This window comes from Cebus imitator, unplaced genomic scaffold (genome assembly GCF_001604975.1).
Source record: "Cebus imitator isolate Cc_AM_T3 unplaced genomic scaffold, Cebus_imitator-1.0 Scaffold576, whole genome shotgun sequence".
Classification (NCBI taxonomy): domain Eukaryota; kingdom Metazoa; phylum Chordata; class Mammalia; order Primates; family Cebidae; genus Cebus; species Cebus imitator.
Window position 1 is genome coordinate 184,745 of NW_016107891.1, and position 27,207 is coordinate 211,951.

The window sequence follows — 27,207 nt, forward strand, 5'->3', positions numbered from 1 at the left end:
TGTTGACCAGGATGGTCTCGATCTCTTGACCTCGTGATCCACCTGCCTCGGCCTCCCAAAGTGCTGGGATTACAGACGTGAGCCACCGCGCCCGGCCGTGTTTGATTTTTTTAAGAAACTGATAGACTGTTTCCCAATACTGCCTGCTAGGATTTTAATTGGGATTATGTTGAATCTATAGATTCATTTTGGGGAGAACTAACATATTAATAATATTGAGTCTTCCAAAGTATGGACATGGTATATCTCTCTATTTATTTAGATCTTTAATTATCTCAGTAATGGTTTTTAGTTTTCAATATACAGATCTTCCATATCTTTTGTCATATTTATCCCTTTATATTTCATGTATTTATGTTATTGTAAATATGATTGTATTAATTTCAATTTCCTATTGTTTACTGATACTATATAAAAATATAATTCATTTTTGTATATTGAGTTTATATCCTACAACCTTGCTAAATTCAATTAATTTTAACAGCTTTTTTGAAGGGCCCATTGGATTATCTACAGGTGATTATGTCATCTGTGAATAAAGGTAGTTTCACTTCTTTCTTTCCAATGTGGATGCCTTCTGTTTATTTTTCTTGTGTTATTTCATTGTTAGAACCTCTAATAAACTGTTGAATACAGCTGGTAAGAGTGGTCATGGTAACTTTGTTCCTAACCTTTGGAGAAGTTATTTACTCTTTCATCATTAAGTATGATGTTACCTGAAGATTTTTCATAGATTCCCTTAATCAGTTTGAGGAAGTTTCTTCTATTCCTAGATTGGTAAGAATATGTGTTCAATAAAAATAGATGTTGTATTTTGTCAAACGTTTATCTCCTTTATAGACTAATTAGCTGTACTCTTTTGTTATTTTGATGATTGCTTTAGGGTTTTTCACAGGGTCTGTCAACATTGTCACTATAGACATTTTGGGTCACATAGTTGTGTGTGTAGGTGGGGATGGGGGGTGCCATTCTGTGCATTGTTGAATGTTTAGCAGTATCCCTGACCTCCAACTACTAGGTGCCAATAGCCAATTGTCATAATCAGAAACGTCTCCAGACTTAGCCAAATATTTGCTGCAGGGAAAAATTACCTGTGTAATTTTTTGATATACCACTAGTTTATAGCATTTGTTGCATATCACAGTCGGTCTTCAAATGATATTTTACTAGTTCACACATAATATAAGAATCTTGCAACATCATACTTTCATTTCTCCCCTCCTGGTCTTTGTGCCACTGTGATCACACATTTTACTTGCATGTATGTCATAAGCTTTACTTTAAATAGTTTATTATCTTTTTAAGAAATTTAAATAAGAAAAGTCTTTGTATTTAACTATATGGTTAACCATTTCTAATGCTCTTAGTTTCTTTGTTTATATCTGGTATCATTTTAAGATCTCTGGAGTTCTCTTCCTATGCAGTTCTTTCCTCCATAGTACTTTACCTTGCAAACACAAGCTGTATTAGCCTTCCCAGAGCCTCAGCTCCATTTCCTCAACTTGGCATCTGCCAAACTCTACCTGGGGGTTGGTTCTCCTCCCTGTGCTTCAGCTTGGAAACTTTCTCCAGTTTACCTCTGAGTTCAACTTGATAATTCCAATTCTATTTTGGTTCATTCTAGCATTCTCCTTTTCCATATTTGCAACATTTTCCTTAAAAAGAAAGATGCCTTGCTTCTGCTAGCCACAATGTTTACTTGTTACTCAGCCCTAGAATATACAGAAAGTAGTTTCAGGATTGCTAATCTATATCACTGTGAAAGAAAAACCTACTAACTAGAAATCAATATTTGTTGACAGTTCTTTTTATTAGGCTTTATTGAGGTATAATTAACATGCAGAATTGCACATATTTAATGTATACATTTTGATGAATTTGGACATATGCCTAAGAGTATATACTCAAAATAGTTACTTGGATTCAGTCTTTTTCCCCTCTGACCACTTCAGTGGGGTTATATGATTCATTTGAAAATTTTTGCAATCTACCCATCTGACAAAGGGCTAAATATCCAGAATCTACAAGAACTAAAGCAGATTTACAAGAAAAAAACAAACAAACTCCTTCAAAAGTGGGTGAAGGATATGAGCAGATACTTTTCAAAAGAAGACATTTATGAGGCAAGCAAACATATGAAAAAATGCTTATCATCACTGGTCATTAGAGAAATGCAAACCAAAACCACATTGAGATACCATCTCACGCCAGTTAGAATGGCGATCATTAAAAAATCTGGAGACAACAGATGCTGGAGAGGATGTGGAGAAATAGGAACACTTTTACACTGTTGGTGGGAGTGGAAACTAGTTCAACCATTGTGGAAGACAGTGTGGTGATACCTCAAGGATCTAGAAATAGAAATTCCATTTGACCCAGCAATCCCATTACTGGGTATATACCCAAAGGATTATAAGTGGTTCAATTATAAAGACACATGCACACATAAATTCATTGTGGCAGTTTACAGTAGCAAAGACCTGGAACCAACCCAAATGCCCATCAATGGTAGACTGGACGAAAAAAATGTGGCATATATACACCATGGAATATTATGCAGCCATAAAAAAGATGAGTTCATGCACTTTGTAGGGACATGGATGAATCTGGAAAGCATCATTCTCAGCAAACAGACACAAGAACAGAAAACCAAACACCGCATGTTCTCACTCATAGGCGGGTGTTGAACAATAAGAACACATGGGCACAGGGAAGGGAACATCACACACTGGGGTCTGTTGGGGAGTGTGGGCTAGGGGAGGGACAGCAGGGAGTGGTGAGGTTGGGGATGGATAACATTGGGAGAAATGCCTGATGTAGGTGACGGGGGGATGGAGACAGTAAACCACCATGGCATGTGTGTACCTATGCAACAATCCTGCAAGATCTGCACATGTACCCCAGAATGTAAAGTGCAATAATAAAAAAAAGAAAAACAGGTTTTTCTTGTTTGTTTTCCATTTTAGGATTTTTTTAAACCCATACTTTTTTCCCCTTTAGAGTATATGAAATATCAACATGGTTCCGAAAGTCAGACCTATATAGAGTTTATTTTGTATAGACTAAGATATGAATCTAATTTTATCTCTTTCTAAATAGCAATCCACCTGTTCCAAAAACACTGATTAAAAAGTTTCTGTTAGGCCAGGTGCAGTGGCTCATGTCTGTAATCCTAGCACTTTGGTAGGCTGAGGCAGGTGGATCACTTGAGGTCACGAATTTGAGACCAGCCTGGCCAAGTTGGTGAAACCCCGTCTCTACTAAAAATACAAAAATTAGCTGGGCATGGTGGTGGTTGCCTATAATCCCTGCTACTTGGGAGGCTGAGACAGTAGAATTGCTTGAACCTGGGAGGCAGAGGTTGCAGTGAGCCAGGATTGCACTCCGGCCTGGGCAACAGAGCAAGACTCCGTCTCAAAAAAAAAAGGTTATCTTCACGTCAGCAATTTTACATGCCACCTTTTACCATACACGAAAGCTCCCTATTCACTTGGATCTATTTCTTAACTTTCTGTTCTATCTGTCCATTTAATTACCATCACATTAATTATAGCGGCTTTATTGTGTGTTTTATTATCTGTAGGGCTAGCCTCCATCGTAGCGTTTCTTTTTCAGCGTTTCAGCAGTGTTTCCCTGACTTTTTTTTTTAGACGGAGTCTTGCTCAGTCACCCAGGCTGGAGTGCAGTGGTACGATCTTAGCTCATAGCAGCCTCTGCCTCCTGAGTAGCTGGGATTACAGGCACGCACCACCACTTCTGGCTAATTTTTGTATTTTGAGTGGAGACAGAGTTTCACCATGTTGCCCAAACTGGTCTCAAACTCCCTACCTCAGGTGATCTGCCCATCTCGGCCTCCCAAAGTGCTGGGATTACAGGCATGAGCCATCGTGCCCATCTGAGACCCTGACTATTCTTACATATTTAGTTTTTCATGTGCACCTTACTATCAGCTTGTCTAGCTCCAGATAAAAACTTTTTGATATTTCTATTGAGACTGTGTTAAATTTATAAATCTGTGATGTTGCATCATCCCATCCAAGAGCACTGGTTGTCTTTCCATTTGCTGTAGTCTACTTTGGTGTCTCTCAGAAGTGTTTTTCTCATATAGGTTTTGCATATGTGTTGCTGAAATTTATTCTTAAGCATTTATCTTCTTTCTGCTTTTGTGAATGGTTTTTTTTTTCTACTATATTCTCTGTTTTTTGCTTGTATATTTGAAAGCTATTATTTCTGTATGTAAATTTTTACCTTCCTGAATTCTTTTATTCTTTGAGTTAATTATACCTATATTTCTCTAGAGCTTTCCAGATAAGTATCACATCCCATCTGTAAATAGTTTTACTTATTTTCCAATTCCTAAACCTCTAATTGATTTCTTAAATATAACAGTACTACCTAATATCTTCTTTAGAATATTATATTGTAGTGGAAATAGTAGATATTCTTGCTTTGTTTGTGATCCTCATGGAAATTCCTGTAGCATTTCTTCGTTAAGAAAGATTCTGTATTCAGGAATAAAGTATATATCCTTTTCATAATAAGAAAGTATCCATAAATTCCCACTTTTCCCATTTTATTATGTTTTCATCAGGAATAGGTATTAGGTTTTGCTAAGTTTTTCAGTATCTGTGAAGGCAATTATGATTTTCCTTAGTCCTACTAATATGGTATATTATATTTACAGATTTCCTACTATTGAACCAACCGTGTGTTCCTCAAAAAAGTCCTACTAGATTTTGATGTATCTTAATGTGATATGGGATTATTTTTGCTAATATTTTATTTAGTACATTTTCATCAATAATCATATGTGCTATAAGAAATATTCTTTTTTTGTACTGTCTTTATCAGGTTTAAGTATGTATATTATACTTGCTTCAGAAGAATCGTTTGGAGTTTTCTTTCATTTTCTAGGCTGTGACAGAATGTATGCAGCAGTGAGACAATCAGTTCTTTGACAAGTCCCCTGTAAAATCAACTAGGCTTTTTTGTGTGGGATATTTTCTTGATAAGTTTCTCTATTTCTGCTCTGAGAATTTATCTGTTTATGCTTTCTTTCTGTAGAGGGGCCAATTTTGGTAAAGTATAGTTTTCTAAGAAATTATTCATTTTGTCTGTTTTTCAAATTTATTACACTGAGATCTCTCTTCCAGATAGCCTGTCATATTTTAAATGTCTTGTATTTCAATAGTTATCTCCCTCTTGTCATTTCATATTTTGTATATTTGTGCTTTTTCTTTTTTCCCTTGGTTATGTTAGTCAGTGGTGTGTCAATTTTGTTATTTTTCCCTGAAACACTGATTTTTATTTAGTTATTTTTTTCTATTCCCAACCTTACTACTTTTTCTTTTTCTTCATTATTTCTTTCCTTATGCTTCATTCTGGTCATTTTCTTCTGCTTTATCTTAGCATTTGGAGTTTGGAATTTAATGAGTATATATTTTTTTCTTTCATTATTACTGATATAAATGCTTAAGGCTATGAATTTTCCACTGATCTTCACTTTAAGTATATCCCATAGACACTAAGTAGTATTTTCATTTTTTTAAAGTTCTTTAATTGTAGTATGCACATATTTTGCTTCCTTTCAATTTGGTATCATGGTGTAGCTATTCTAAAATGATCCTGCTCCCTAATGCCCTCAGAATAAAGTCCCAAACCTAAAGCCCTTCATGGTTTGCTTATTTCTCCAGCCGTGTTCTGTGTCATATGCTCACTCTGCCTACAGTTTCCTTTTTCCTACACCACGTGGCCAATGTCTAGTCATTTTTGAAGATGAAGATTAAACTTAGGAATCCTTCTCTGATAATTCTGAACCCCTGATACCATCCAGTTAAGCATTCCTCCTGGAAACTTAATAAAATCTTATACTTCCTTTTTGTAATACATACAACATGATATTTTAATATTTTGTTTTTCTACTAACATTGTAAGATCCTTGAAAGAAGGTTTGCCTTTTTATTACTGTTCCCGTGGTATTGAGTAAATATTTGTTTAATGTTTCTTTAGCTGTAGATTTCAAAACTAGTATTTTAAGATATACATTCTGACCTGTGAGCTCTAGCATACTCTAGAGCTTCTTTGTCATAAACTTTGTTTGTTTGGCTGGTATTAGCTTTTCAATTGAAGTGTAACACAGAAAAGTAGACAGATTATAAATGTCCAGCTCAATCAGTTTTCACAAAATGAAGACACTTATGCAACCACAACCCAGATCAGCTCCATGAATTTTTACAAAGTGAACATGCCTGTGAAGCTGTACTATATATCAAGAAATAGAATCTTACCAGCTCTCTAGAAGCCTCCTTTGTGGCTCCTCTCAATTGTTATCCCCTCCTTTTTTCCCCAAAGGTAACCATTATCCTAATATCTAACAATACAGATTAATTTTGTCTGTTTTTGAATTTGATATAAACAGGAAAATACGGTAAGTACAACTTTGTGCATGGCTTCTTTCACTCAACATAATGTCTGTTATGTTGCATATCAGTAGGTAGTTCTTTTTTTACTGCTGTGTAATATTTCATTGTTGGAATTTACCACAATTTACTTATATATTCTATTGTTAGGCTTTTGGGCTGTTTCCAGTTTGGGACTCTTATGAATAAAGCTGCTATGAAAATAATCCGTACATGTGCCTCCTGTTGCACATGTGAACGCATATCTTTTCAGTATGTATATCGAAGTGGAATTGCTGGGTTATCACTAGTAAATAGTTTCCAAGTTACCATGCAAATTCACATCCTTGCCAACAGTGTATAAAGGTTTTCATGGCTTAACAGCTTTACTGAGAATTAGTATTTTCTGACTTTTTCATTTTTTGCAGTTCTGGTGAGTGTGCAGTAGTATCTCATTGTGCTTTTACTTTCCATTTCCCCAGTGACTAATTAGGTTGAACACGTTTTCAAATGTTTATCGGCCTTTGGGATATCCTTTTACGTATAAGTCACATTCATTTTAACTTTCTTAGTACTTCAAAAGAATTCCAGTATGTTCTGGATACAAACTCTTTGTCAGCTATACCTATTCCAAGTATCTGCTCTGTCTCTCTGACTTGGTTTACACTAGCTTAATGGTATCATTTGATGAGCCTAAGTTGTTTATTTAATATAATAGTCCAAGTTACCTTTTTATCTTTTCAATCTAGTGCTTTTTAGTGTCCTATGCTATTTAAGAAATCTTTCCCTGTCTGAAAGAGGTGCTTTATTATTTCACCATTCATGCTTAAATCTATAATCTACTTAGTGTTAACTTGAGGATATGATATGGGAAGTGAGTTGAGTTTCCCATTTTCCCATGTGTGTATCCAATCGACATGGCACCATTTATTGCTGCCGTGACACTTTGCCTTAAATCAATTGTCCATACATGTATGGTTATGTTTCTGGAGTCTACTCCATTCTGTTTTGTCTATGTGTCTATCCTTGTGTCCATAACACTTTATTAATTGCTGTAGCTTTATAATAAGTCTTGATAATATGTGGTAATGTAAGTTCTCCCCTTTGTTGTTATTCTTCATGACTGTCTTGGCTGTTCTTGGCCCTTGGTAACCCCATATAAATTTTAGAATTGGCTTGTTGATTTTCACAAGAAAACTTGCTATGTCTGCTGAGATTTGACTGGGATAGAATGGAATCTGTTCATCAATTTGATGCATCCTTCCATTTATTTAGATGTTAATTTCTCTATCTTTTGTATTTTTCTATGAAAAATCTGAAAAGATTGTACACATCTTTCATTTAAATTATTCTTGGGAATTTGATGTTTTATGTTATTATAATTGGTATTTTTTTATAATTTCTATTTTCCAATTGGTACCGGTTATTTACATAGAAAATTGATATGTGTATATTCACTTTATATCCAGCAGCCTTATGGATATAAATGTACTTATTAATTCTAATGATTTATCTGCAGATTTTATTTCCTTGGGATTTTCTATGTGAACAGTCATGTCTTCCATAAATAAGGTCAATTTAATTTTGCCCTTTCCAACTTATGCCTTTTTATTTCTCTTTCATGCCTTATTTTACTGGCTCAGTCTTCCAGTAAAATTTATGAATAAAATGTCAAGGAAAATGTTTTCAAAATTTCCCAATTATCTCTGGTGTTTAGTTTAGCTTTTCTGTAGTTAGCCTCTGTTATACTAAGGAAGTTCCCTTGTATTCCTAGTATTCTAAGCCTCTTTTTTATGAGTGAATGTTGAATTTTATCAAATGCCCCTTCTGTATTTATTAAGATAATCATATGATTATTTGCCTTAATGTGGTAAGTTGCATGAACTGATTTCTGAATCTTAAACCAGCTTTGCATTCATTAGTCACTATATATTATCTCTTTAGTGTATTCGCTAGGCTGATTTTTTAAGGAATTCTATATCTTTGGTCATAACTAAGATTCATCCCTAGTTTTCTTTTCTTTAAACACCTTTGCTAGATTTTGATATCATGGTTATGTGGGCCGCATAGTCCAAAGTAGAAAATGTTCCCATATCTCCATTTTCTGAAATAGCTTGTGTGTTTGGGGTTTTTTTTTTTCTTTAAATATTTGATAGAATGTAACAGATTAGCAATGTTGGTGTGGAGTTTTCTTTATGAAAAGTTTTAAACTATGAATTCAATTTCTTTAAAATATGTAGGATTATTCTGATTTTTTGTATCTTTTTAGTTTTGGCAAGTTGTGCTTTTCTACAAATTTATCGTAGAACTTTAGTTTACATTGTTCACAATATCTTCTTACTATCCTTTTAAAGTTGGTAGGATCTGAAGTGATTTCCCCGTTTTCATTCCTTACATTAGTAATTTTTGTGTTCTCTGTTTTTACCTTGATCAGTCTTGCTGGGGGTTTATTAATGATATCAGTCTTTTCAAAAGAGCCATAAATCTCCCTTTAAGCACTGCTTTGGGTGCATCCATAATTTTTATTTTTTAAAAAACTACTTCGATTCAAAATATTTTCCTTGTTATATTATTACCCTTGTGATTTACTTTGATGCAGGTGTTACTTAGAAATATATCATTAAATTTCAAAGCCATGGATTATTTCACACATAAGATGAAATCAACACATGCTGCCCCTATATCTCACTGAACTCAACGATGTGGTCTGGAAAGAAATGCCAAGCCTAGCTATTTGTGAACTCTGGATTGTAAATAACAACAGGCAGATTGCAGAAGCCCCGCCCCCCAACTCAAAATACCACAGAAGTGGGGATATAAACAAGATCCAAAGTCTCATAACTTAATATCCAAAATAACAAGGATATAAACCAAACTTATTTAACATATTAAGAATCACAGAAATCTCATCTTGTATGGGAGAAGATAACAGCTACAAAAGGCTAGATGACGCTTATGTTGGAAATATCTGACAGGACTTTAAAAGCTGCCGTTATGAAAGTGCTCAAGCTATCAATCACAAAAATGTTTCAACAAATATTTAAAAAGAAAGTATCATATAAGAAATAGAAGATAAAAAGAACCAAACAGAAAATTTTACAACTGAAAAATATAATAACCAAAAATTTTAAACTCTAGATTAAAGGAGAGAATGCAGTGGAAATGCCAGAGGAAAGAGTCAGTAAATTTAAAGACAGATCAATAGAATTATGCAAGCTGTATAACAGACAGGAAAAAAAGACCGGGAAAAAAGGTACAGAGTTTCAGAGAACTGTAGAAAAACAACAAAAGATGGCAAAGGATAGATATATAAATCAGTGGAATAGAACTGTGAGTCCATAAGTTAGCCTCTACATTTCAGGTAAATTGATCTTAAGCAAGTGTGTCACGGTAATTCAACAGGGAAACAAAAGGCAATTCAACAAATGGTGCTGGGACAGCTGGATATCCACATGCAAAAGGAATGAAGCTGGACCACTATCCTCACCCAATATACAAAAATTAAAATGGATCAAAGATCTAAATAGAAGAGCTAAAACAATAAAACTTTAGAAGAAAACATAGAGATACATCTTCATGACCTTGAATTTGGCAGTTTCTTAAATATGACATCAAATGCACAAGGCAGAAAGGGAAAAAACTGATAAATTGGATTTGATAAAAATTAAAAACTTTTGTGCATCAAAGCACATTATCAAGAAGGTGAAAGACACAACCTACAGAATCAGAAAAATAGTGGCAAATTATAAAAAGCAGTGTCTCCTTATCTTTGGCGAATATGTTCCAAGAACCCCAGGGGAGGCCTGAAACCACAGATAGTACTGACCCCTATTACATGTTTTCTTATACATAAACACCTGTGATAAAGTTTAGTTTATAAATTAAGTACAGTAAGAGATTAACTACAATAATAAGATAGAACAATTATAACAATATATTGTTCACAATTTCAAAGACAGAAGATTTGTTCTTACCATAGGTCTTAGCAGGATTAGCATCTGATATTTTCTCTTTTTTAAAAATTGAGTACTTTTACCATTTCACTTAAATGAAGCACTTTAGGGCTTCTCTTTGGTATAGCAGAACTGTCAACATTGCTACTCATATGTTCTGGGGCAGTTATGAAGTAAAATAAGGGTTACTTGAACATAAGAACTGCAATACCATGACAGTCACCAAGTGACTACTGGATAGTAGCATATACAGTGTGGATCTGCTGGACAAAGGAATGATTCATATCCTGGGCAGGTTAGAGCAAGATGGCACAAGATTTCGTCATGTTATTCAGAAAGTTCTGCAACTTAAAGCTTACGAATTTTTTATTTCTAGAATTTTTCATCTAATATTTTTAGACCATGGTTAACAACAGGTAACTGAAACCACAGAAAGAAAAACCAAGGATAAGGGAGGACTACATATATGATAATGGTTTAGTATCCAGACTATGTAAAGAACTCTTACAACTCAACATAAAAAGACATACACTTCAGTTTAAAAATAAGCATTCAACACAGGACTGGAATTCCTAGCCAAAACAATTAGGCAAGAACAAGAAATAAAAGGCATCCACATTGGAAAGGAAGATGTAAGTTTATCTCTCTGTTCACACATGACATATATGTGAACTAATAAGCAAAAAGAGAAAGATGCAGGATACAAAAATCAACAAACCAAAATCGGTTTTATTTCCATATATTAACAATGAATAATCAGAAAAGGAAATTAAGAAAATCTCATTTACAATAATATCAAAAAGAATAAAATAATTAGGCATAAACTTAACCAAGGAGGCGAAAGACTTATGTATTCAAAACTACAAAATGTTGCTGGAAGAAGTTACAGACACAAATAAATGGAAAGACATCTCATGTTCATGGATTGGATAATTTAATATTGTTAAGATAATCATACTACTCAAAGTGATCCGTAGATTTAATGCAATCACTGTAAACATCCCAATGGCCTTTTTAAAAATAGAAGAATCTATCATAAAGTTCATATAGAATCTCAGGGGCCCTTGAGTAGCCAAAACAATTTTGAAAAAGAACAAATTTAGACAATTCACACTGCCTGATTTCAAAAGTAACTACAAAGCTACAGTAATCAAAACAGTGTGGTATCAATGAAACAGATGGTGAGCCCAGATTTAAACCCTTGCATATATGGTCAAGTAAACTTCAACAAGGATGCCAACACCACTAGATGGGAAAAAGACAATCTCTTTAATAAATGTTGTGGGAAAAACTGAATATTCACATGCAAAAGAAAGAAGCTGGACCCTTATCTTACATTGTATATAAAACTTAGCTCAAATGAATTAAAGAACAAAACATAAGATCACAAAGTACAAAACTAGCAGAAAACTTAGAGGAAAAGCTTCATGACATTGGATTTGGCAGTAATTTCTTGAATATGACACCAAAAGCACAGCTAACAAAAGCAAAAATAGACAAATGAGACTACATAAAACTTTAAAACTTCTGTGCATGAAAGGAAACAATGAACTGAGTGAAAAGGCAATGTATGGATAAAATATTTGCAAATCATATTTTTAATAAGGGGTTAATATCCAGAATATATAAAGAACTCTTACACTCAGCGACAACAAAAATCTGATCTTAAAATGGGCAAAGAACTTAAAGTGATATTTCTCTTGGCCAACAAGCCTATATAAGAGTGTTCAGTGTCACTAATTGTCAGAGAAATGCAAATCAAAACCACAATGAGATATCACCTCACACCCATTATGACAGGTATTATCTAACAAAATCAAAAAATAACAAGTGTTGGTGGGAATATGGAGGAGTTGGAACCCTTGCACATTATTGTTAAGATTGTAGTGTTGCAATCTCAATTAAAAACAGCATGAAGTTTCTTTAAAAACTTAAAAATAGATCAACTATATGATCCACCAGTCTCATTTCTTGGATATATATCCAAAAGAATTAAAAGCAAGATCTCAAATAGGTATTTACACACCTATGTTGACAGCATTATTCACAATAGTCTAGAGGTAAAAGCAACCCAAATGTCTATTGATGGATGAGTGGACCAACAAAATACAATGTAACATAATGGAATGCTATACAACCTTAAAAATAAAGGAAATCATGTTACAACCTACAGCATAAAGGAACCCCGAGAATATTATGCTAAGTGAAATAAACTATTCACAAAAGGACAAATATAGCATTTTTCTATTTATATAAGGTATCTGATGATCATAAATATGCAAAGTGGAATAGTGGTCACCAGGGGCTAGGTGAAGGGGGAAGGGGGAGTTGTTTAATGGGTATAGAGTTTCTGTTCTGCAAGATGAGAATGTTTTGAAGATCTGTTTCATAACAATGTTAAAATACTTACATTATTGAACTGTACACTTAAAATGGTTAAGATAGTAAATTTTATTTTTTTAACCACAAATTTAAAAAAAAAAGGCAACCCAAATGGACATTGTAAAAGTGGAAAATACCTAAAATTAAGAAATCATTGGAAGGGCTAGCAGCAGACTGAAGTATAGCAGAAGTGATCAGTGAGCACAAAGACAGGTTGATAAAATACACCCCAAGTGAAGCAAAGAGTTAAAAAAAGAGAGAATGAACTAGCAGAATGATGTGTGACAGAGGTGTGAAGCAGTATGAACCATTTTAATTTACATGTAATTGGAGCACCAGAAGTAGACAAAGAATACCTAAGGAGATAGTGGCTAAGAATTCTCTAAAAACCGATTAATACTCAGATTCATGAATCTCAGCCAATCACAAGCAATATAGATACAAGCAAACTGACAGGAACATTATAGCAGCTAAAGGAATAAAAGATATGTTACAAATAGTGGAGCAATACACTGATAAGAATGATGGCTGTCTTCTCATCAGAGCCTTTGGAGGCTGGAAGATGATGGGATGACATCTTTAATGTACATAAAGAAAAAAGATATCAACCCCAGAATATTATATTAAGAAAAAAAAAAAAATTTTATGTAAAAAAAAAAAAAAAAAAAAAAAAAAAAAAAAAAACCAGGCAGGATTAATCTGGAGATATTCACTACAAGAAATATTAAAAGTTCTTCAGACTGAAAATAAATGTTTTTAGATGGAAGGACACCCTGACTACTTGGGTGTAGGGAGGGGAGGCCTTGTAATGCCCCATTGTTTGTGTTTCATCTAGGTTGTGGTATGGGGACTAGACATGTTCTGCTGGGTGGGGAAGAGAGATGGGAAAGCTAGATCTTAAGCTGCCTTACCACCATGTGCCAGTGGGGTCTCACAGTGCCAGGGGCCCTCCACCTGGATTCTCCACTGAACCCACTGGTAGGTAGAGTTTAGGTGTATTTGGGGTAAGAAGTGGGTAGAGGTAGATTGGTTGGCCTTAGTAACAAACATTTCTGTTTCTCCCACTCTAGCATGAACATGTGAATATTTGTGAATTTCTTACCTATTCCCTCCCCCCCAAAAGGGGAGAAAATGGGAAGTGAGGGCCACTGGTAAACACTGAGTTAGAACAAGTGAGTAATCCCACCTACATAATGAATATGATGGAGTCATTGAAGAGTCTGTAGTTCTTCTCCAGACTTTTGTGATTAATTTGTTCAACCTCATTGGTAACTTCTTGACTGAAAACAGTATTAATTAGCTATTTCCCCTGCCTGGGGAGTAGATGTAAAGACCTTGAGCTCACAAGGTTTCTCTTAAATTTACAGAAATGGCCTTAGATTCTCTGTGGGACTAGGGAATACTGGCTCTGCAAACGGGCTTTTAGTTTGCTCTCCAGACGAACCCAGTTTGAACTGTATCCACTTTGAAGCTGAGTCACTAAATGAATTATAGCAATGCTTAATCTTTGAAGTACGCTATACCCAAAGTTTCAATTAAAACTATTGAAAACTTCTGATTATGACAACTCGGGGTTTAAAAACTGATCTGTACTGATTGCCTCACAGGTATGAGAGAATCGAAATCCCAATCCATATTGTACCTCATGTCACTATCGGGAAAGTGTGCCTTGAATCAGCAGTAGAGCTGCCCAAGATCCTGTGCCAGGAGGAGCAGGATGCGTATAGGAGGATCCACAGGTAGAGACCCTCTTCACTCCTCTTCTCTACTTCTTAGGACCCAGTCTTGCTTTTCTTTTTCTGTCCTTTTATCTTTAGCAGCTCAACTCTTGAGGCCCCTCTCCTTTTGCCTCTCTGAGAAAAGTTTCTAGCAGTCTACAATCATAATGTTTCTCACATTGTATGATAATTTCTGCAACATTCGTTTTTCTCCTGCTTACTTTGGAACTTTCTCTTTTGGTTGAGAAAATAGGATGATCCACAACATCTTAATCCTGTTGCCATGCACTAGGTCTTGCCCAATAAATTTGTACTAATTCAGACCTTTGGTGAGAGATAGCAATTTCGAAATGATCACTTTCAATTGTCTTTGAATAAAATCATGTCTCCCAAATCGTCAAAAAGTTAATATTGGGGATTTAAATACTACATATTCGTCTAATCCAGTTGGCAACGGTCAGATGCAGTTCATTATTGTTATACTCCATGACCATTTTGTTTTCTGTTCAGTGCCACTAACCTAAACTATTTTATCCTCTAGCCTCACACATCTGGACTCAGTAACCAAGATCCATAATGGCTCAGGTAAGAATTTTTTCTTGAGTACTCAGACTTTTTTGAGTATTTCCCTAAAATACTCAGCTGATAGAAGCAAATTTAGTTTAAGTGAGTGAAGTGATGGGTACAAGTTGTCCCCAGGTTTCCTTTCCCAAGGGTTTTCCTGATCCTGATCCCAACATTTCTTTTGAACCCTGGGTATCCATGAGTACTGTAAACACAGCCTACAGTAAGACAAGAGGAAAGACAGGAAGGAGATTTATGATAGACCTATTCAGTGGTGCTCTGGCACAGGTTTAACACCCAGTTCTCAAGGAGCAGGGAGGACCCTGATTTGTTGTGTTTGTATGTTTCCATGGTGTAATGCCCTGGCATGGCTGATTTCAAGCAACTAACATGACATCAACCAGCTTACAAACTTATTGGAATTTTAATGGTTGGCTCTTGTGGTTCCAGCATAACATTACGAGCCTGTTGTGGGAACGGAAACAGGTGGATGGATAGACAGAAAGACAGATAAAAGGGAAGACATGAGGGAGAAAATCTTTTGATGTCAATAAATATAAAAGTAATTCTTGTACAAGGCAAAGGAAAAAAAGCTGAATACAATATATATGCTAATTCACTTGTCCCCAACATACACACTTCCCCAGCCACATTTTCTGTCTGAGTGACCCTGACTTCTGGGTCATTCTGTTCACTCTTCTCTAGTTACTGGCAAAGTCACCAGTGAGGAAGAAGGGAAGGCTTTTGAGTGTTATAGGCAGTTACTTTTCAAAGAAAAGGGAGAAACGGCTTGATCTATCTGTCCCATAATTTCTATCTCAGGGTAAAACATGACAAAGTTAAAAGTTGGTCCAGTCTAACAACGAAAACAAGTGGACTCAGGGAGAGGAGCATCACACACTGGGGGCAGTTGGGGGGGGTAGGGGGGGTGGGGGAGTGCGGGGAGGGAGAGGAGGGTGGGGAGGGATAACATGGGGAGAAATGCCAGATATAGTATGCACCTAAAGTAAAATAAATAATTTTTTTTAAAAAGTTGCTTATATATATATATATAGCCATAGTCTAAAGACACAGTAATTTTTAAAGTATAAATGATGGATCAAAAATAGACAAATAGATCAGTGGAAGTGACAGAGACCAGAGATAGAACTGTGTATATATAAGAATTTATATTTAACAAAGATATTACTTTAAAAAAATGAAAAAAAGCATGAATTATTTACTAAATAGGATTGAGACAGTTCATTTCTTTGTTAGTTTATTCATTCAAGAAACATTTGAGTGTCTATTCTGTGCTAGGCACTATTCTAGGCACTGAAGTACAGTGCTGAACAAAAGAGACAGTCTTAACCTTCATGGAGTTATATTCTTTTTTTCCATTTGGGGGAAAATAGATTCCTACCTAATACCAGACACAAAAAAATAAAATCAAGATATATTTAAACTTTCACTATTATGGTACAACCGCTTTAGAAAAAAGGTTGGCAATTATAGTTGCCAAATGTCATACCAGTTCCTTTCCTAGGTATATACCTCAAAGAATTCAAAACAGCTGCTCAAACAAAACCTGTACACAAATGTTCACACCAGCATTATTCACAAGAGCCAAAAGGTACAAACACCACAAATGTGCATCAGCGGGTAAATGGATAAACTCGGATATATATCCGTATAATGGAGTACTAAACAATGAAAAGAACAAACTTCTGAAACATGAACAAACAGGACAAGTCTCAAGAACATTATGCCAGGTAAAGTAAGTATTGGACGAAGGCTACGTACTCCATGGTTCCAAATTCAAGAATGAGCAAAACTAATCTATGGTGTGATACTGCCTGGCCCAGGGGTGAAGGGGCATTTAATGCAAAGGAAACTGCAGAGAGGATTCTTTGAGGGTGATGGAATGATATATCTTGACTAGCACTGGTTACATGATATGTCTTAGTTCGTTTTGTATTGTTATGAAGGAATACTTGGGGCTGGGTAATTTATAAAGAAAAGAGGTTTATTTGGCTTTACAGTTTTGAAGACTGAAAAAGAAGCGTGGTGCTGGCATCTGCATTTCGTGAGGGCTTCCACTCATGACAGAAGGCAAAGGGGATCCTGTGTATGCAGACATCAGGTGGCAAGAGAGGAAATGAGAGAATGGCGGAGGGGGCAGGCTCTTTTTAACAGCAGTTCTTGTGGGAACTAACAGAGAAAGAAGTCACCCCTAAGGGAGGGCATTAATATATTAATGAAGGACCCACTCCCATGACCCAAATACCTCATATGAGGTCTCACCTCCAACATTGGGGGTCAGATTTTAACATGAGATTTGGAGGGCCAAATATCCAAATTATAACATGGGGTATACCTTTGTCAAAACTCGTAGAACTGTTTACTTTAAATTGGTTCATTTTACTGTCTGTAAATTATACCCCCAAAAGCTCATTTTATAAGTTAAAGAAATATAGGAGGAAAATTTAAGAATTTTTTCAGACTCTAGGAAAGTAATGGCCTAAGTATAATGTGAAACCCTGAATTCAGAAAAGGAGAGATTGACTAAATAAAAATTAAAGACTTTTATGGGCCCCTACAAAAATAACAATGTTAATTATTATCTTTAAAAGGATAGATTAAGATAAGATTATCAGTTTTTCACCTTTTCTTTTGGCAAAGATTAAATTGAGAGACAATTAGGTGAGGATGTGAGGGAAGTGAACAGTCAGTCTCCCTGTTCCTGGAGATATGATTTGGTACAATCTGGAAAATACTGGATAATTAGTCTTAAAATATACATGTACTTAGATGTAGCAATTCTACTTAACTGCAGTCTTTAAAATAGCATAACACTGGACAGTGGTCATTTCAATAGCAGTCATATATTATGAGCGAGAAAAAGATACTTACATAAATGGAATTTGTTTTAAAAGTGTCATAGAATCTTTGTCTCACCATTAAGCTGAACATTCACAGTAAAGCATAAAAGATGATAACTCCCTTACTCTTCATTTCTGTTTCTTCTTCATTTTAAAAGAGGAGCTCTCAGGTGTATTCAATTAATGTATATTTCTTCAATATACATAACATTTGATGTGCCTAGAGGGCTCTCTGGAAATGTAAATTGCAGAAGGCTGACTTCTGGCCCATTAGGAGGTTATGGTGATTTACATCACGGGAAGGTCTGAAAGGCTGGGGAAAAGAACCCATCCGTGGCTCTTAGCCCTTTTACCTAAGGGAGTAAAGAGCTGGCCATCTTTCTGCCAGGCTTCCCTCTGGCTTATGGATTCAGGATGGCCTCAGAATGGGTATTTTCTATGCTCAGCTCTTCTGTTTTTTCCCTGGCAGGGCATAGAAAATTGTTTACCAGTCCTAATAATTAGACTTTTTCTACTTCCTTCTCCAAACCCTTCTTTCTATGCTCATGGTTGATGGTCTGTTGGTGATGGAGTGGGAACATGCTAGTGGACAGTGCTTTTCCACAATTATTTTCATCTTTATTTTTCCTATTGAAGTGTTTACCAAGAATCTGTGCAGTCAGATGTCGGCAGTCAGTGGGCCTCTCCTACAGTGGTTGGAGGACAGACTGGAGCAAAACCAGCAGCATTTGCGGGAATTGCAACAAGAAAAAGAAGAGCTTATGCAAGAACTTTCTTCTCTAGAATAAAGCAGGAGACAAAGTCGGGTAAAAAACTTCTTTTTCAATTTGTGTACAAAACACAACCTAAAATGCACACAGCTCACATGCAGGCAAACTATAGAACAATTCTTTTTATATCCCAGTAGATAAGTTTTCACATGCAATCAGCACAGGATGGATTCCTGACAGTTTAATTTGAGTTTACTGAACCCTCCTACCTACAACTGACCTATAAAGAGCATATGCAAGATGATTTAAGTAGAATATGAAAGTTATTTTTAAAAAGGCTATGGGAGTTACATTGGCAAGGAATAGCTTATAATAAAATGTCTGGGGAGTGTATTTTAAACATTTATATTTCCCTTTTAACTTGGAAGTCTTTATTTTCATTTTCAAATACATTCACTTGCTAGAATATTTCATGTTTCAATTTTGTAGGTATGATGCTTACGTTGGACAAGCAAATAATAAATCTAGTATGAGTGGAAGGAAATACCCCACCTCTATGTCATTGAGAGGGCAGTATCTTCCTTCTTGATTTCTAAAATATATATCCTGAGACACCTATTAAACATTGAATCTCTGAAGGTGCCCTTTTTAACCAAACATGAGTTCTAGCATATTTGACTCTGAAGTAAATTTCTATTGAGCAGATCCTATCTGCCTAGGAATTTCAATTATAATATAAATGCGCGTTTCCCCAGAAACATTTAGGACTTAGGATGTAATAAAAAACCATGCTTTAAAAAGTCTGGTTGCATTACTCTTAACCATGTAAAAGCACAAATGATAAATGTGTCTTCCAAAAAGACACACTTTTCTGTGTGCTTGTTCTATACTGGAAACAAAGTATGCTTGTTGCATACTGGAAGGTAAGTGATAAAGGTTGTTTTTGGTTTCAAATGATAAATGTGTCTTCCGAAAAGACACACTTTTCTGTGTGCTTGTTCTATACTGGAAACAAAGTATGCTTGTTGCATACTGGAAGGTAAGTGATAAAGGTTGTTTTTGGTTTTTGGTTCTCCTTGTTTTTCAAATTTCAAAGTGTCGTCTAGAACCACCTGCATCAGAATCACTTGAAGGTCAAACTCCATCTCTGTGAGTAGAACCCAGAAATCTGCATGAACTTAGCTGATTCTGGGGCACACTAACATTTGAAAACCACTAGTCATGAGCATATGGAATGTATATACTATATTTTCCCTAATTTCCCATAGCCACAATTCCTCTCTATTCTTTTTCTTTCCCTATAGGAAAGATGAAAATATCCAGTGTAAAGTTAATTAAGCTAAATCAATTTTGAAGAAGAAAAAGTTGGAGGACTCACATTACCTGACTTCAAGACTTACTATAAAGCTATAGTAATCAAGATAGATGGTATTGGCAGAGGAACAGGCAGATAGATCAATGGAACAGTTGAGAGAGCCCAGAAATAAACCCATATAAATATGCCCAACTGATTTTGAAAAAGTGCAAAGCAATTCAATGGAGGAAGAATAGCCTTTCCGACAAATTATGCTGGAGCAATTAGACACCCACAGCAAGGAGAAGAAAGAACCTCTACTTAAACCTCACATCTTATATAAAATTTAACTCTAAATGTGTAATGGACTTAAATGTAATACATAAAACTATATAACTTTGAAAAAAGCCACAGGAGAAAAATCTTCAGGATCTTGGGCCAGGTGACAAGTTCTTGGACTTTGCCCCAAAAGCACAATCCATAAAAGGAAAAAACTGATATATTGGATTTCTTCAAAACTTAAAAACTTTTGATTTAAGAAGAGGAAAAGACAAGCTACAGCTTGAGATGAATTATTTGCAAGCCACCTATCTGATCAATTTGGAATATATAAAGTTTGCTCAAAACTCAACAGTAGTCCAGGCATGGTAGCTCATGCTTGTAATCTCATCACTTTGGGAGGCCAAGATGGGAGGAGTGATTGAGGTTAGGGGTTCATTACCAGCCTGGGCAACATAGTGAGACTCTGTCTCTACAAAAAATTTTTTTAAAAATTAGCTGGGCACCATGACACACACCAGTAGTCCCAGCTACTAGGGAGGCAGGAGGATCACTTGAGCCCAGGAGTTTGAGGCTGCAGTGAGCTATGATCACACCACAACACTCCAACCTGGGTAAACAGAGTAAGGCCTTGTCTCAAAAAAAAAAAGAAAGCCACAAAAATTCAACCATAAAAACAGTCCAAGTAGAAAATGGGCAAAAGACATGACTATATGTTTCACCGAAGAGGATCTACAAATGGCAAGTAAGCATATGAAAAGCTGTTAAACTCCATAGTCATCAGGGAATGCAAATTGAAACCACAGTGAGGCTATGACTTACTTATCTGAATGGCTAAATTAAAAATAATGAAAATACCAAATACTGATGAGGATACAAACTGGATATTTCATACATTGCTGACAGGCACAGAAAATGGTACAGCCACTCTGGAGAAGAGTTTATAAATTTCTTATCACGTTAAACATAAGACCCAGCAGTTGTGCTCCTGGACATTCATTACAGAGAAATGAAAACCTATATTGTACTTGTACCCAAATATTCATAGCAGCTTTATTTGTAATAGCCCCAAACTGGAAACAATCCAGATGTCCTACAACAGGTAAATGGTTAAACAAACCATCCATAATTTGCAATACTACTCTGGAATGAAAAGGAACTAACTGTTGACATAAGACTTGGTTGTGCCTCAGAGGTATTACGGTGAACCAAAAAAAGCCAGTCTCAAATGGTCACATACTGTATGATTGCATTTATATAACATTCTTGAAATGACAAAATTATTGAAATGAAGAACAGATTAATGGTTGCCAGGGACAGGGACTGGAGAGGGTGTGGGGTGTGACTCTAAAGGGATGGCATAAGGAGTTCCTCTGTGCTGATGGAGCAGTTCTATATGATTGTGATGATTATGATGTTGATTATAATAGTTGATTATGAGGTTAAGCAGATGAATCAATACCTGTGCTGAAGTTGTATGGACCTACATACACACAAATGAATGCATGTAAAATCTGGTGATAGTGAATAGTCTGTAGTCTAGACAGCAGTATAATATAATTGTCAGTATCTTGGATATGAAGTTGTACTTAGACCATACCACTGGAGGGAACTGGTAAATGATACATGAGACTCTGTACTATTTTTGCAACTTCCTCTAAGTATATAATTATTGCAAAATAAAATGTTGTGTAAGTTTTAAGTAAGGAACTGGGATGTATGGTACCTGTTTTATGAAATAAATAAGAAAAGGGTGACTGAAAATTTGAGAGGAATAAAACGATTGGAATGTTTTTACAGGCCAACCTTTAGCACAAGTTCTTTCCCCTTTCTGGGTTTCATTTTCTTTAGGTATAGAATGAGATTAGGGTAGTTGACCACCAAGGTTTCTTTTAGCTCAGTGTCCAGCTTTAAAAGTGTTGAGCATCACAAGGAACAGTGGTGTGAACAAGATGTATCATTTTCCCAGCGGCACCAATCTGGCTTACCTTTACACAACTCTGTATCCCCTTATGAACACTAGATTCTCTATTTTCAGTCACATCCAAGACTCTGATGGTAACTATATATATTGTTCTGATTTTTTTTTTTAATTGTACTTTAAGTTCTAGGGTATATGTGGAGATCTTACAGGATTGTTGCATGGTACACATATGCCATGGTGGTTTGCTGTCTGCATCCCCCTGTCACCTACATCAGGCATTTCTCCCAGCGTTATCTCTCCCCAGCGTCCCCACCACCTGCTGTCCCTCCCCTAACCCCCCACCTCCCAACATACCCTGGTGTGTGATGGTCCCCTCCCAGTGCCCATGTGTTCTCACTGTTCAACACCCACCTACAAGTGAGAACATGCTGTATTTGGTTTTTTGTTCTTGTGTCAGTTGGCTGAGAATGATGGTTTCCAGATTCATCTGTCTCTATGAGGGGCACGAACCCATCGTTTTTTGTGGCTGCATAGTATTCCATGGTGTATATGTGCCACATTTTCTGTGTCCAATCTATCATTGATGGGCATTTGGGTTGGGTCTAGGTCTTTGCTATTGTTAAAGTGCCACAGTGAACATACATCTGCATGTGTCTTTATAATTGAATGATTTATAATCCTTTGGATATATATCCAGTAATGGGATTGCTGGGTCAAATGGTATTTCTATTTCTAGATCCTTGAAGAATCGCCACACTGTCTTCCACAATGGTTGAACTAATTTACACTCCCACCAACAGTGTAAGAGTGTTCCTATTTCTCCACATCCTCTCCAGCATCTGTTGTCTCCAGATTTTTAAATGATCGCTATTCTAACTGGCAATGAGATGGTATCTCAATGTGGTTTTGACTTGCATTTCTCTAATGACCAGTGATGGTGAGCTTTTTTTATATGTTTCTTGGCTACACAAATATCTACTTTTTTTTTTTTTTAATTCTACTTTAGGTTCTGGGGTACATGTGCAGATCTTGCAGGATTGTTGCATAGGTACACATATGGCAATGTGGTTTGCTGCCTCCATCTCCCCATCACCTACCTCTGGCATTTCTCCCCACGTTATCCCTCCCTACCACCCTCACTATCCCTCCCTTGGCCCCCCATAACAGACCCCAGTGTGTGATGTTCCCCGGCTTGTGTCCGTGTGTTCTCATTGTTCAACACCCACCTATGAGTGAGAACATGCAGTGTTTGATTTTCTGTTCTTGTGTCAGTTTGCTGAGAATGATGGTTTCCAGGTTCATCCATGTCTCTACAAAGGACACAAACTCATCGTTTTTTATGGCTGCATAGTATTCCATGGTGTATATGTGCCACATTTTCCTTGTCCAGTGTATCATCAATGGCCATTTGGGTTGGTTCCAGGTTTTTGCTATTGTAAACAATGCCACTATGAACATATGTGTGCATGTGTCTTTATAATAGAATGATTTATAATCCAAGATCAGAGTAGAACTGAAGGAGATAGAGACACAAAAATCCTTCAAAAAAATCAATAAATCCAGGAGCTGTTTTTTTTTTTTTTTAAAAGATCGACAAAATAGACTGCTAGCCAGATTAATAAAAAAGAAAAGGGAGAAGAATCAAATAGAAGCAATAAAAAACGATAAAGGTATATCACCACTGACTCCACAGAAATACAAACTACAATCACAGATTACTACAAACAACTCTATGCACATCAACCAGTAAACCTGGAAGAAATGGATAAATTCCTGGACACTTGCACCCTCCCAAGCCTAAGCCAGAAAGAAGCTGAAACCTTGAACAGGCCAATAACAAGGGCTGAGGTTGAGGCAGCAGTTAATAGCCTACCAACCAAAAAAAGTCCAGGTCCAGATGGGTTCACAGCTGAATTCTACCAGACGTACAAACAGGAGCTGGTACCACTCCTTCTGAAACCATTCCAAACAATCCAAAAAGAGGGAATCCTTCCGAAATCATTTTATGAGACCAACATGATCCTGATACCAAAACCCGACAGAGACTCAACAACAAAAAAAACACTTCAGGCCAATATCCACGATGAACATAGATGCAAAAATATTCAGTAAATTATCTTCTTTTCAAAAGTTTCTGTTCATATCCTTTGCCCACTTTTGAATGGGTTTTTTTTTTCCTTGTAAATCGGTTTTAGTTCTTTGTAGATTCTGGATATTAGCCCTTTGTCTGATGGGTAGATTGCAAAATTTTTTCCCATTCTGTTGGTTGCTAGTTCACTCTAATGATTGTTTCTTTTCCTCTGGAGAAGCTCTTAAGTTTAATTAGATCCCATTTGCTGATTTTGGCTTTTGTTGCCATTGCTTTTGGTGTTTTAGTCATGAAGTCCTTGTCTATGCCTATGTCCTGAATGGTATTGCCTAGGTTTTCTTCTAGGGTTTTTATGGTGTTAGGTCTTATGTTTAAATCTTTAATCCATCTGGAGTTAACTTTTGTATAAGAGGTAAGGAAGGGGTCCAGTTTCAACTTTCTGCACATGGCTAGCCAGTTTTCCCAACACCATTTATTGAATCCATTCCCCATTGCTTTTTTTTCAGGTTTGTCAAAGATCAGATGGTTGTAGGTGTGTGGCATTACCTCCGAGGCCGCTGTTCTGTTCCATTGGTCTACATCTCTGTTTTGGTACCAGTACCATGCTGTTTTGATTACTATAGCCTTGTAGTATAGTTTGAAGTCAGGTAGTGTGATGCCTCTGGCTTTGTTCTTTTTGCTTAGAATTGACTTGACTATGTGGGCTGTCTTTTGGTTCCATATGAAGTTTAAGGTGTTTTTTTTTCAGTTCTGTGAAGAAGGTCATTGGTAGCTTGTTGTGGATAGTGTTGAATCTATAAATTACTTTGGACCGTATGGCCATTTTCACGATATTGATTCTTCCTAACCACGAGCATGGAATGTTTTTCCATCTCTTTGTGTCCTCTCTTATTTTGTTGAGCAGTGGTTTGTAGTTCTCCTTGAAGAGGTCCTTTATGTTCCTTGTTAGTTGTATTCCTAGGTATTTTATTCTCTTTGTAGCAATTGTGAATGGGAGTTCTTTCTTGATTTGGCTCTCTGTTTGTCTGTTATTGGCATATAGGAATGCTTGTGATTTCTTCACATTGATTTTGTATCCTGAGACTTTGCTGAAGTTGCTTATCAGTTTAAGGAGATTTTGGGCTGAGACGATGGGGTCTTCTAAATATACAATCATATTGTCTGCAAATAGAGACAATTTGGCTTCCTCTTTTCCTAATTGAATACCCTTTCTTTTTCTTGCCTGATTGCTCTGGCTAGAACTTCCAATACTATATTGAATAGGAGTGGTGAGAGAGGGCACCCTTGCGTAGTGCCTGATTTCAAAGGGAATGCTTCCAGCTTTTGCCCATTCAGCATGATATTGGCTCTGGGTTTGTCGTAAATAGCTTTTATTATTTTGAGACATGTTCCATTGATACCTACTTTATTGAGGGTTTTTAGCATAAAGGGCTGTTGAATTTTGTTGAAGGCCTTCTCTGCATCTATTGAGATAATCATGTGGTTTTTGTCTATGTTTCCGTTTATGTTATGGATTACGTTCACAGATTTGTGTATGTTGAACCAGCCTTGCATCCCTGGGATGAAGCCTACTTGATCGTGATGAATAAGCTTTTTGATGTGCTGTTGCATTCAGTTTGCCAGTATTTTATTGAAGATTTTTGCGTCTATGTTCATCTTGGATATTGGCCTAAAGTTTTCTTTTTTAGTTGAGTCTCTGCCAGATTTTGGTATCAGGATGATGTTGGTCTCATAAAATGAGTTAGGAAAGATTCCCTCTTTTTGTATTATTTGGAATAGGTTCAGAAGGAATGGTCCCAGCTCCTCTTTGTACATCTGGCAGAATTTGGCTGTGAACCTATCTGAACTTTTTTTGGTTGGTAGGCTATTAATTGCTGCCTCAACTTCAGACCTTGTTATTGGTCTATTCAGGGATTCAACTTCTTCCTCGTTTAGTCTTGGGAGAGTGCAAGTGTCCAGGAATTTATCCATTTCTTCCAGATTTACTGGTTTATGTGCATAGAGTTGTTTGTAGTAATCTGTGATGGTAGTTTGTATTTCTGTGGAATCAGTGGTGATATCCCCTTTATCATTTTTTATTACATCTATTTGATTCTTTTCTTTTTTGTTAGTCTGGCTAGGGGTCTGTCTATTTTGTTGATCTTTTCAAAAAACCAGCTCCTGGATTTATTGATTTTTTTGAAGCATTTTTTTGTGTCTCTGTCTCCTTCAGTTCTGCTCTGGTCTTAGTTATTTCTTGTCTTCTGCTAGCTTTTGAGTTTTTTGATCTTGCTCCTCTAAGTCTTTCAATTTTGATGATAGGGTGTCGATTTTAGATCTTTCCTTGCTTTTCATGTGGGCATTTATTGCTATAAATTTCCCTCTAGACACTGCTTTAAATGTGTCCCAGAGATTCTGGTACGTTGTGTCTTCATTTTTATTGGTTTTGAATAACATCTTTATTTCTGCCTTCATTTCTTTGTTTATCCACTCATCATTCAGGATCAGGTGTTCAGTTTCCATGTAGTTATGCGGTTTTGAGTGAGTTTCTTAATCCTGAGTTCTAATTTGATTGCACTGTCGTCTAAGAGACTGTTTGTTATGATTTCCGTTCTTTTGCATTTGCTGAGGGGTGATTTACTTCCAATTATATGGTCAGTTTTAGAGTAAGTACGATGTGGTGCTGAGAAGTATATTCTGTGGATTTCAGGTGGAGAGTTCGGTAGATGTCTATTAGGTCTGCTTGGTCCAGATCTGTGTTCAAGTCTTCGATGTCCTTGTTGATTTTCTGTCTCATTGATCTGTCTAATATTGACAGTGGAGTGTTAAAGTCTCCCACTATTATTGTGTGGGAGTCTAACTCTCTTTGTAGGTCATTAAGAACTTGCTTTATGTATCTGGGTGCTCCTGTATTGGGTGCATATATATTTAAGATAGTTAGATCTTCTTGTTGCATTGATCCTTTTACCATTATGTAATGTCCTTCTTTGTCTCTTTTGATGTTTGTTGGTTTAAAGTCTGTTTTATCAGAGACTAGGATTGCAACCCCTTGTGTA

At 36.2% G+C, this 27,207-nt stretch overlaps 1 protein-coding gene across 2 annotated transcripts in view; it reads left to right on the forward strand.

Annotated features, from left to right (window-relative positions):
- The window catches only part of BRCC3 (BRCA1/BRCA2-containing complex subunit 3), a 69,161-nt gene extending 47,209 nt beyond the window's left edge, over window positions 1-21,952 (forward strand). The window contains exons 9-12 of one of the 2 annotated variants that reach the window (XM_017516219.2): window positions 14,341-14,472; window positions 14,993-15,036; window positions 18,513-18,682; window positions 19,891-21,952. In XM_017516219.2, coding sequence (XP_017371708.1) covers window positions 14,341-14,472; window positions 14,993-15,036; window positions 18,513-18,664 — 328 coding nt within the window. In that variant the 3' untranslated portion in view covers window positions 18,665-18,682; window positions 19,891-21,952. The remainder of the gene's footprint in view (window positions 1-14,340; window positions 14,473-14,992; window positions 15,037-18,512; window positions 18,683-19,890) is intronic. The other variant, XM_017516220.2, reaches the window with a different exon arrangement.
- The last annotated feature ends 5,255 nt before the right edge of the window (window positions 21,953-27,207 follow it).